Source organism: Rattus rattus, chromosome 1 (genome assembly GCF_011064425.1).
Source record: "Rattus rattus isolate New Zealand chromosome 1, Rrattus_CSIRO_v1, whole genome shotgun sequence".
Lineage (NCBI taxonomy): Eukaryota > Metazoa > Chordata > Mammalia > Rodentia > Muridae > Rattus > Rattus rattus.
Genome location: NC_046154.1, coordinates 52,799,708 through 52,812,391, shown reverse-complemented (window position 1 = coordinate 52,812,391; position 12,684 = coordinate 52,799,708). Strand labels below are relative to the sequence as shown.

General features: G+C 42.0%; 1 protein-coding gene across 1 annotated transcript in view; it reads left to right on the top strand.

The window, feature by feature from the left end:
* Lepr (leptin receptor) overlaps positions 1-12,684 on the top strand; it is a 100,460-nt gene that overhangs the window by 32,724 nt on the left and 55,052 nt on the right. The window contains exons 6-9 of the mRNA XM_032901686.1: positions 2,323-2,465; positions 4,080-4,224; positions 10,423-10,713; positions 10,869-10,986. Of these exons, the coding sequence (XP_032757577.1) occupies positions 2,323-2,465; positions 4,080-4,224; positions 10,423-10,713; positions 10,869-10,986 (697 nt within the window). The remainder of the gene's footprint in view (positions 1-2,322; positions 2,466-4,079; positions 4,225-10,422; positions 10,714-10,868; positions 10,987-12,684) is intronic.

The following is a 12,684-nucleotide window of genomic DNA, read 5'->3' as shown; positions in this document are numbered from 1 at the left end:
TTCATATGGAAACTTTTGATTATGGGTTGAAAGGATCAGGCGTGTGATATGATGGCACATATCTGTATGTTCAGATTCTATTCTACCTTGTGAAGAATGTAATTATTAAAGGTTAAAGAGCAGCTGGGTAGGAGGAGGAGCCTAGATGGGAGGCTGTCGGTTTAGGGCTGAAGCAATAAAGGTGTATGGAGCTGATGAGATTCCTTTGTAGGAGCTGAAGGACATAGAGGAATTAAGGTGTACCCTTCAGTTTGTCCCTAAAAATCTCCATTAATGAAAACACAGGTTCTTCAGAGAGAGAAATCAAGGTCCCTTTGTGTTTGAGACAACTCTTAGAATCCTTTTTTTTTTTTTTTCTGGAGCTGAGGACCGAACCCAGGGCCTTGCGCTTTCTAGGCAAGCGCTCTACCACTGAGCTAAATCCTCAGTCCCTTAACTCTTAGAATCCTAAGAGCTATCGAATAGGCAGTTGGATATAAGACTCCAAAGTTTAGGGGAATACACACACACACACACACACACACACACACAGACACACACACACAGACACACAGACACACACACACACACACACACACACACACACACACACACACACACACACATCTTTGGGAGTTGTTAGCATATGGATTCTGTCAGATCATCCAGTTAGAATTCAGGAAGAAAAACACTAATAGACTTTAGTAAGAATTAAGGAGACTGCGTTGTCTTAGAAACTGTGGATAAAACCCATTTCACTGAAGGTGTATGGAGCTGTGTGGCACACTGCTGAGGGGCAGAATAAATTTAACTGGAGAATGACATCAGACTTGGTAAAGGGTAGTTATCTTGATCACAGCAGAGTTTGTGATTGGTGAGGAGCTGACCAAGGTAGGCTGCTTAGGTGGAAGGCAGGTCTTCCCTACTCTTAAAGAGTGGGTGAGCGGCAGCAGTGCTGAGCTGGGTATGGGAGAGCCAGGGAAACATCTTTACATAATACATAAAGAGATGTATATATCTTTACGTATGTTTTCATATGAGTGTATACTGGTGGAATACAGGAAATATGAAATAGCCTGCAGTTGTATATAATTTCAGTACTCTTTGCTGTATTTAATTTTTTAAGTTTCTGTGTTTTTATTATGATGGCAATGCCCACAAACTCACCAACCCCTATTCAGTGTACACACCTTGCAGATGTAGAGACATGCTGAGGTGGAAATGGATGTACAGTTTGGTATTCACACACACTTCTTTTCAATACACAGTATTTGCTAGTTTCACAAGTATGGAGACTGGAGACACAGCTCGACATTTGACGTACTTCTAGAGGACCCAGGTTCAGTTCCCTGCACCCACGTGGCAGCTTATAACTGCGTGTAGCTGTTGGAGGCTCCAACATTGTTTTCTGGTTTCCTAGGGCAACCAAATGCACATATCCACCAACAGGTACACACATATACATATAAATAAAAATAGAATAGGTTTTATAGAACAACTAAAGTATGAATTTGTGATAATCCTTTTGAACTTTAGAAGTCAAACATTTTCAATATTCTACTGCAATGTGAGTTTTACTGGCTGCTTGAATTCATACCTTTATGGTATACACCATAATTTGTTAAAGTAATCTTTGCCTGCAAGATGTTTAAATTGTTTCTTCACATATTTAAAGTATTTTCTTATCAGTTGAAATAATTAAGTTCTTATGTGCACATACATATACAAATGTTTACATACATGTACATTTGAATTCAGAAATCATTTACTTAGTTAAAATCCCTATTAAACTAAGAAACCCCACTCCCATGACTGTAGAGAGACAGGTCCTCCTAATGATGCATTTATTGCATGGTCATGTTTGTTTTAAGTTGAGCAGAAGTGCTTGGATTGCTATTTTACATAGATAGATAGGCTGACTTTGCCCAGGTCTGTGCATTTTATGAATACTTTTCTGCACACTGCTCTTGTCTTCATACCAGCAAAAGCAGGCACAGTGACTGGGACTAGGCAGCGACTCCAACTAAGACTGAAGATTACTAGTGATGTGAAGTTAGGTAGACTTTGATAGAAGGCAGTCACATTTATCAAAGCCATCTCATTTGCTGGTTTATAGCTTTTCCCACACAGGGGAGAGAATGAAGACAGGGTTTCCAGGGATGAGGGTGGTACAAGGGAAGAGCCCATTCTGTATCTCTGCTTTAACTCTGTAATTAATCCTCAAATGAGGTAACATTTTAAGTATTTGAAAGGTGAGCTATTCATTTCAACTTCATTTTATTCATATATGATTGCCCTGAAAATTGGCTGGCTTGAAAGTCTTTTTGTTCTTTTTTTCTTAAGTGAAGCCTGATCCACCGCTGGGTTTGCGTATGGAAGTCACAGATGATGGTAATTTAAACATTTCATGGGACAGCCAAACAAAAGCACCATTTCCACTTCAATATCAGGTGAAATATTTAGAGAATTCTACAATTGTAAGAGAGGTAAGTATATTTTGGTAAAGAAAGTGAAATTTTAGGAAGCAATTAAAGATTCCTGAGTCTCTTAGTAATTACCCTTGCCTGTGCGTTCTAGAGCAGAATAGACTATATTCACTGTTGCATATTGAGATAGTTTACGTCAGGCATAATTTTTTTTTTGAGACAGGGTTTCTATGTAGTTCTGGCTATGCTCTGTAGACCAGGCTGGCCTTAGATTCAGAGATCTGCCTGCCTCTGGCTCCCGAGTACTGGGATTAAAGGTGTGTGCCTCCACCTGGCCAGTTATAGCATTTTAACTTATAACTGTTTTTAATCTGTAGGCTGCTGATTCACATTGCATCTTTTCTTTTTCATTGCTTAGTCTGTTGACAAACAATGTACGCATTTCTGTTGTGAAATTGACCAGCATCCTCTTTTTATTATACACTGAAATATAGTTTGAGAGGCCGTCTGTTGCCAGGAGATGTTCTAGATACAGCGAGATACCTAGGGGTCATGGAGCTGGCTAAGAGGATGATGAAAGATCGTCATAGCGAGGGGAGGTTGGGGCAGACCGCACTGGGATGGTGACATCTGAACCAAGATTGAAGGAGATGGCGATGTAGGTGTCTGGGGATCTGGAGGGCAAGCAGATGGACCAGCAATGCAGGGCCAGCGTGGCTGAGGCTGAGTGGACTGTACCAGTGGATGATATCAGAGATGGGGAGGGTGGGGAGGAGGAGGTCACAAGTGGCCAATGGGGACATCTGAAAACCTTCATGGCACATAATGAACCTAAGTGTTACATCATTCTAAGGTGAAAAAAAGAAAATCGTTCTCTTTAGAACTGTGTTACTTTTCTAAGACCTTAATTTTTGCAGAGAGCAGTTTGGGAATTCTTGGTGTTGGGTGTATAAACATATGCACAGTGAAAGCTATTGTAAGATACTTTCTCATTAGGAAGTTAGAGATCATAGGACTGTAAATGTAAGGTCCGGATACTGTTCTATGTATACCTTATTCTTGTTCATAATTTTTAACCTATGACCCCTTTCTTCCTCTCACAGTCTTGAAGAGACCAGGGGGTTCAATCGAAGCACATTTTTTTAGAAAACTGAATGGGCCACACAGAGCCTAGCTAGAGTTTGGTTTCTGCAGGGTTTTGGTCTTAGCTGTTTCCTCCTTTAATTATGAGCAGTGTGTTGACTCATACACTGTAGTTCACCATTAGGTCAGGAACTTAATGTCATTCGTGTCTCTCTTCAGAACCTTACAGGTCTCGCTACACCTCTCCACATTGTTTTCTACCAGTGTGACTGATGGCAAAGTCGCTACAAGATTCCTAATAACTTTGGGGTAGTTCCTCTAAAATCTTAAAGACCATATGGACATTAGTGTTCAGTTACCATTTGTCACTAGTCACATCGGTTGCTTGATCTATGGCCTTTTAATGTTTTATTGACAGGTGCATTGTACTTCTTTTTCATTTGGCCATTGGTTTCTGTTTTAATTCTGTATTCAGACAGTTCATCTGTAAGATTATAACTTCTTGAAATTTGCCTAGGCTTATGTATTATCAGTTTGGCAAACATTCCATATCAACTTGACGTTCTGATATTTCAACATAACATTTATCAGGCTGCTGAAATCGTCTCGGATACATCTCTGCTGGTAGACAGTGTGCTTCCTGGGTCTTCATACGAGGTCCAGGTGAGGAGCAAGAGACTGGATGGCTCAGGAGTCTGGAGTGACTGGAGTTTACCTCAAGTCTTTACCACACAAGGTAGGCCTTGTAACGTTGCTCTGGAGATACTTTCCCGGACTTTGCCTTTCTTGCCATTGGTTACATCAGGGGCATCTTCAACTTTTATTTCCCACAAACAAGAGGGGGAGATAATATTAAAATTGTATTTAAAATTCTTTTTAGAGACAAGGTCTGGGTATATAGACTAGGCTGACTTTGAAGTGACATTCTTCCTGCCTCAGAGTCTCTTGAGTGCAGGGTTTATAGGTGTGTGTGTGTGTGTGTGTGTGTGTGTGTGTGTGTGTGTGTGTGTGTACATACATACATATATATATATATACATGTCTTAATCAGGCTAATCTGTTGATAAAAATTGCATCTGAGTTCCTATGTATGTGCTTCTAAAACACTCTCTTATTGAGTTATTTTTTAATATGAAAAGAGAAATATTTAAGCTGGGCTTGATGGCCCATGCCTATGCATTCAGTCTTCTGGAGCATGAGGCAGAAGGATGATGAGTTTTGAGGCCAGCCTTGGCTACATAGTGAAAACCTTCAATAAAAGGTCCAAAGTTAATTTGAAATTTCCACTTTAGGAACCCAGAACATACCATTTATGTTGTTAGTTTTTAACTTTACATTTAGAACCTCAGTATATTCATTCAATATAAACATAGGATGTTAAAAATGTTTAACTCTAGAGGTGGGCATTTGTGTGTGTGTGTGCGTGTGTGTGTGTGTGTGTGTGTGTGTGTGTACTTTGGCTGTCTTTCACTATCATCCTTCACCTTATTTTTTGAGACGGGGTCTCTTCATCGGGACTAGGTGGTTGGGCCAGCCCCTAGAATCATCCCATCTCTACCTTCTTCAGGGCTAGGTGGTTGGGCCAGCCCCTAGAATCATCCCATCTCTACCTTCATCAGGGCTAGGTGGTTGGGCCAGCCCCTAGAATCATCCCATCTCTACCTTCATCAGGGCTAGGTGGTTGGGCCAGCCCCTAGAATCATCCCATCTCTACCTTCATCAGGGCTAGGTGGTTGGGCCAGCCCCTAGAATCATCCCAACTCTACCTTCATCAGGGCTAGGTGGTTGGGCCAGCCCTAAATCATCCCTCTACCTTCATCAGGGCTACCTTCATCCCATCTCCTTCATCAGGGCTAGGTGGTTGGGCCAGCCCTAGAATCATCCCATCTCTACCTTCATCAGGGTTAGGTGGTTGGGCCAGCCCCTAGAATCATCCCATCTCTACCTTCATCAGGGCTAGGTGGTTGGGCCAGCCCCTAGAATCATCCCATCTCTACCTTCATCAGGGCTAGGTGGTTGGGCCAGCCCCTAGAATCATCCCATCTCTACCTTCATCAGGGTTAGGTGGTTGGGCCAGCCCCTAGAATCATCCCATCTCTACCTTCATCAGGGCTAGGTGGTTGGGCCAGCCCCTAGAATCATCCCATCTCTACCTTCATCAGGGCTAGGTGGTTGGGCCAGCCCCTAGAATCATCCCATCTCTACCTTCATCAGGGTTAGGTGGTTGGGCCAGCCCCTAGAATCATCCCATCTCTACCTTCATCAGGGCTAGGTGGTTGGGCCAGCCCCTAGAATCATCCCATCTCTACCTTCATCAGGGCTAGGTGGTTGGGCCAGCCCCTAGAATCATCCCATCTCTACCTTCATCAGGGCTAGGTGGTTGGGCCAGCCCCTAGAATCATCCCATCTCTACCTTCCAGGGTCAAGGTCACAGGCTCAATGTTCTTTGTGGCTTTGGGCTCCTGAACTCAGGTTCTCGGGCTTGGGCAGCAAGCATTTCAGTCACTAGTTCATCTCACCAGCCTGCTTTCGGAATAAAGTCTTCACATTCAGAGTTCTTTCTTTTAATTGCTCTGTGTATTTCTTTTTATTAGCTATAATTAACACAGAAAGATGGGCCAAAGGGCTCACAGGCTATATAATTTCACAAGATGTATTTCGGGGGAAGAAAGAATCATCTTCATTAGCAGCATCCTAGGGTCTTGGTGCATGCATTCCGAGGGAAGGTAGATCTCTAATTTCTGGTAGAGGGCATTCACTCGTGAAACAAGACACACACATCAACATCAATGTTCCTTGAGCTGGGGCCAGGCCAGTTGGTGGGTCCAAGAGTGGTCTCAAACCAGGTAGAGGAGCTCCAGTTACTGGAAGTGAGGGTACAGGTGGGAATGGAAAATGTTGGGTGTTTCTTTCTTATGCAGTCATTGCCTGCTGGGATGGACTTAGGCCCCTTGCACAGGGCCAGGTAATCCAGCAAGGATCTGGGGATTATGATCACCAGTTGCCCTCCTAAACCCAGGACCTTTTGTAGTGCCATCAAACAGCATTAGAGCAATCTTTAGAGGGTAGCCCTCCACAATGGTGGATACCATGTTTTCCTAATGCAGTGACAGCAGACCCTAAAACTGTCTCCCTTTTTCTTTTCTTTTCTCCTTTCTTCTCATTTTCTGGCTATTTTGCATTCTTTGGTTTAATCCCTAGATTCACAATAACTACAGAGGATCAAACTTGTATTATGCCAAAAGGCCTTGAGGGTATCAGTGAAGATCTAGCCATCTCGAAGGCTGTGTCTCATTCTACAGTCAGTGTGCTGCAATATCTTGCCACGGTTTCCTACAGTCATGTCTGCTGTTCCACAGTATTTGGTATCAGCAGTTAAAATTTGATTTTACCCCTGTGGCAGATTTTTCTACCAATAATGCAAGCTTGGCAAAAGCAGAGAAGCATTTTCCATGGTGGGTGGGTCCTGTTCTTTTCTTGGAATCAGCTACCTTGATGTTTATAACTGCTTTCACAACCTGTTGGTATCAGCTAACAATGCCTGGCTCAACTCTGCCTGGTATCCACCCCAGAGCTTATTACTGCTGAGAGCACTGTAGGTACAGCTGACACACTTGGATGCTCACTAAGGCTGCCCTACATCTGACCTAGACTTCTACCTCTGGCACATGCGATTCAACAGTCCTTTGCAGGTGTTAGCGATCTCCTGGCCTCTCTGTCTCCCTGCAATGACTCATAGACCTGTGTGTCTGGCCTCCAGCCCCCTCTCTTTTCTGCCTAATTTCCAAGTTATTTTTAACATCAGAGATACTGGGATGTATTTACAGTTTTCTCAGAGAGGTGAGATGAGGCGTTTCTCAGAGCCCGGAGAATCTTGTGTAGTTTCCACCCCTGAGACAGTTGAGTTGTGAATTCAGGAAGACACTTAATTGTGTCTTTGGTAGTCTGCTTGTTCATTTTCACTCAGGTTCATTGTGGTTACACAGAAACAGCAATGTAAAATACTGAGCACAATCAATCCATTTTGTTCAACAAGTTTCCTGATTGATTACTTAGTATTTAGGAAGTGTTAATTAGTCAGTAAGCAGGTCGCATCCGTGTCTTAGAAGCATTGATTTTGGAGTCTACAAGTTTATGCAAGGACCAACATTATGATGTCTTTGGAGAGGCTATTAACCTTTCTGTGCCTCAGTTTTCTTGTCTGGAAAATCAGGCTGTTTTTCTATAAATAGTGTGAAAATAATATAACAAAGTGCTTATTACAGTAACAAACATTTAGTGAGTATCAGATACAATTTTAGTTTACAAATCTGCAGCCTAGGTATTCAGTATCTCAAAACCTAGAGAAGGGAAGATGCTGCCTGTGCCCTGGACTGCTCGATACTGACCCTGCCCTGCCCTTGGGGGTTGGAGGTGAGGTGGCACAAGAGTCAAAGACACAGACTCCAGGGGCAGGTGAGCAAGCTGCAGCAAGCTCATCTGAGCACTGCTCAACACTTCCGCCCACTCCCCTATTGCTCCCAAGAACGCATCTCTTCTAAACAGCAGTTCACGATTGGCTGGCATTGTCTGCACCAGCAATCCTTGGTCTCTCAAGCAGTCCTCAATTAGGTCCTCCTGCAAGAGATGCTTTTGTGACTGTACAGCCCCTGACGTTCACGTAGAGGTTCCCCATCCCCAATTCCTGCTACAGGAAGGTAGACACTAATTGCTTGTTGCAACATGAGATTGTGAGAGGGAGTGATACTGAGTGTTGAACTTGTTGATTGTTTCCTAAGGATGCTGATTATAGTACGATCTGGTCTTCCTGACCAGCTCTGGTCTATGAGTCACTTGGGAGGGGGATGGAAATGACAATATCTCAGGTGGAGGCTTCTGTGTGGAGTATGGGGCCAGGTGGGGAAGGAAGGGGGAAGCTGTACACAGGGAATAGAAGGCCCCTACTCCAATAGTTTGTCTTTATTATTCCATGGGGCAATGTGGAAATGTAGAAAGCTTTTTGCTGTTGTTGTTGTTTAATTTCATAGTTAAAAATTAAAACTCCTTCATTAAAAAAGAAGCAATGCTAAAAGAATCAGTGCTGTTTTTCAAAGTTTGCTAGGGTTCAGAGCTGAATATGAATGCTTTTCTAGAAACTCCATAGAATATACTGGTTGATTTGCTGCATTTTTGATCAATATTTGATCTCATTCAGTTTAGGTCTTTAGGTGGATATGTTTCTGGTTCTGTTCTTCTTTACAATGTATGTCAATATCTGCAAGTTTAAATTTGTTTTTTTTCAAATGCCAGCTCATGTTTTGCATTCTCATATAATATCGTCAAATTATTTTACAAAGCACACACATGCACACACCTTTGTTGGTCTGTTTGCTCGTGCAATAGCCAGTCATGTGACTTAGAATAGTTAGACTTTTATTTATCACTCTAGTGTATCTCTAGCCTTCAAACATTCAAACAGAAACATATTCCAAAAACAACAACAACAACAACAGCAACAACAACAACAACGAACAAAACATAAGTAAATACCCACTGTCCAGTCAAAATTACCTCCTCTCCCAAATTGATTTTAAAAGATGAAAATTTTATTTTGGCTCATATTTTAGGTTTTAATCGTGACCTTGTTGCTTTGAGCCTGTGACAACATAGTCCGTCAGCAATGGGTGACTGTAGGAGAGAAAGTTTGTTCGAAGCAAAGAGAGATGAAGGAGCTGGGGTCTCAGTCACACTCCCAGTGACCTGACTCCTTGCACTACACTGTCCCCCATGAGGCTCTCGTAGTTCCCAGTAGCCGCATAGGCTGGTGTCCCAGCCTTCAGCTTATGAGCCTTTAGAGACATTTAGGGTCTCAACCATGATGCTGCCTGCTAAACTCAGATGACTCAGCTGCTGGTAGGTGAGGGTTAAGAGAAAGAAACTCCCCATATAAGAAACTAAAACACTGGCCCTTGCAGTAGGAACAAAAACTTGTCCACTCACGTAGCTCCCCCAAATATTTCTGTTTACACTATCATCTACTGTGCTGATGTAATGGTCAGTAATATGTGCTGAATCACAGTCTGTGTAAGCAGGCTCTGCGTTTTCTCTTTAAAGAGAAATCAGCAGGCCTGTGCTAAGAATGCATGCTCCATATGGCCTGGGGAGATGGCTCTGCTCTTGCAGAGGTCCCGGAGTTCCATTTCTCACAACCATATAGTGGCTCGTCTATAATGGAATCTGATGCCCTCTTCTGGTACGTCTGAAGATAGCAACAGTGTACTCACGTACGTAAAATAAATACATGTTAAAAAAAAACAAAAAACAAAAAACAAAACAAACCCAAACACACGTTATGTTTTACCAATTCTCTTGAAATTTTAAAATTGCATTTGTTTTGAATTTATACATGTGCCATGGCCCCCATGTTGAGGTCCTGGGACAACTCGTAGGGGTCAATTCTCGCATTCTATCATGTCAGTCCTATGGATTGAACTCAGATCATCAGGCTTGGTGGCAAGCACCTTTACCTGCTAAGCCATCTTCACTGTCCTCCTTTTCTCTCTCTTTATTCACTTACTTATTTTTCTGTGTGTGCCTGCACGTGTACATTCACTTTTAATAGTCTGGTGGAAAATGGATTACTGTGCAAGCATATGATGCGTCACTTAGTTAATTTTGCATGTCGCTTGGAAGATGACAGTTGCTAAGACATCGTTGCAAAGAATAAGCTACGTGTTTGGAAGCTTTGTTGTGCTTCTTACAGGGGCTCTGTTCATTTGAGAGCAGGGGTTCCTGCAGCTCTAAGGGGCCGCCCACAGCAGCAGCAAGGCTCTTCGTGTATGGATTTGATTTCGGCAGGGTAACCAGGATGTGGGAATCTTTTTCTTGTGGTAAGACTGCTCCCATGGTGGTTTCTCTTTCCATCTGCACACCCACCGTTCTTTCCTTGTTACAGATGTCATGTATTTTCCACCCAAAATTCTGACGAGTGTTGGATCCAATGCTTCCTTTCGCTGCATCTACAAAAATGAGAACCAGACTATCTCCTCAAAACAAATAGTTTGGTGGATGAATCTAGCCGAGAAGATCCCCGAGACACAGTACAACACTGTGAGTGACCACATTAGCAAAGTCACTTTCTCCAACCTGAAAGCCACCAGACCTCGAGGGAAGTTTGCCTACGATGCAGTGTACTGCTGCAATGAGCAGGCGTGCCATCACCGCTACGCTGAATTATATGTGATCGGTAAGCGTCCCAAGGCCTCATCCACTCTGTCCTATTAGATCACTTGTTAGCACGGACTGCGTTAGAGTCCCACTAAAGATGTGAGGAAAATGTTTTTTTTTTCATGATTTTTGGTGTTTTTACTTTATATTAATATTTTAATGTGTTTTAAATAGATGTCAATATCAATATATCATGTGAAACTGACGGGTACTTAACTAAAATGACTTGCAGATGGTCACCCAGCACAATCCAATCACTAGTGGGAAGCACTGTGCAGATGAGGTATCACAGGTGTGTATTGCATTTGCTTCTTCTGTTTTTCTCTGGGCGTGACATGGTTAAATTTTCTGTTACTCTATTGCTATAGCAGACATCTGGTCCATTTTTCTCCCTGAGCAGAAGTTTGAATATAACTCATTAGAAAGATTGTGAGGAATTTCATAAATTACAATCTTTGAAAACATTTATACCTGAGGCTTACAAGATGTATTTTGCTTTAACTTCATATTATCATGTTTACTAACCAAATTCGGGAATTGCGTTTTGACTCTTGAGTGACGTGCAAGGGAGTTATTTCATATGCAATGCATTTTGACCCAGAGAATAGGCTAAGGTTGGCTGTGCACTGTTTTAATAAGCTTAACTTCATCCAGCTAAAGGTCAGTATTAGAAGAGAACAGACAGGAACAAGCTTCTACAGGATGTGACTGTCTGACTGGTCTTGCTTTTTTTTAGAATGAAGTGACTGAAGTAAGATAGCAAGCCATCGTTAATAGGGGTAATGGGTTCTATTAAAGAGAAATTTGCGCTCATTTACCTTTTACCTTTCTTTGCTCAAAAATAATTTAAGACATCTCTGAATAGCATCCCCCCTTGTCTGGACACAGGTGTGTCCTAAACGATGTCCCACTGGTATAAAGAAGGCACACACATCCTTGTTTGCAAAGCCTCTCACAGTAGTTGTCCAGTATATTTGCTGCTCTTGTATTCTAGACTCTGATACTTAAATTGGAGAATTTCAGTTTGTATAAGGCACCCACTTATTCTTAAAGTTTAAAATTTTCAACCCAGAAAATATATCCCTTCTCTTCAATCCTGTGATCTGAGCTCTGTGCCTCACGCTCTGAGTTAATTCCTCTGTGGTATTGGAATAAAAATGTCAATTTTTGCATTTCTTAGATGGGAAAAATCAGTGCCTTCATCCTATATGCTCTGAGTGTTTTTAATACCAATTGGAAGTCTGCGATTGGCCATTTTAATTATCTATGCCTTCCCGTGCATTTTCACATGCCAACATGTGTCTGCAGAAAACCATTTACAAGCCCCACAGCTCATTCACCATCCGGACATTCACGGAATCACCACATCACCAACTACAAATCCTTAATGCGTTCCTGAACCTCCCAAGTGCTAATTTCCCTGTCTGTAAAATGCAGAGAATGGTAGGGTTTATATGCTTTTGGGCGAAATTAATGACATTTCATTTGGATGTAATTAAGTAATATGACTCCTCCTAGAAAACATTCTCCCATATGAGCAATCAATAAATGGTTACTACTGTCATGATGATGAAGCCAACCATTCAGGATTAGACCTTTGCCACTGTGTTTCCACACTGCTATTGTGCTGCACACTGATGATTACACATCCTTCTGTCATTGTATTCCTCACCAATCATTAATTAATTATCTGAACACACACATGTACTCGAATGTACACACACACACACATACACACACACACACACACACACATGCTTGAGAAGAAGATATTACAAAGATGGTAAATGAGAAACGATTTTAGTGTTTTAGCTTTCTTTTTCCTTCTCCGTTTCATCCCTGTAGAGATGGCTTTAGTCATCTGAATACCATTTTCAGAGCAAATAGTGACAGAAGGGCTGTTTCTAAGAGAAGAAAAGCTTTGTGTGCTGTGAGGAAGTAGGTCGGGTTTGCTTATGACTCTTAATGTTTAAAGAATTTTCATTTCTGA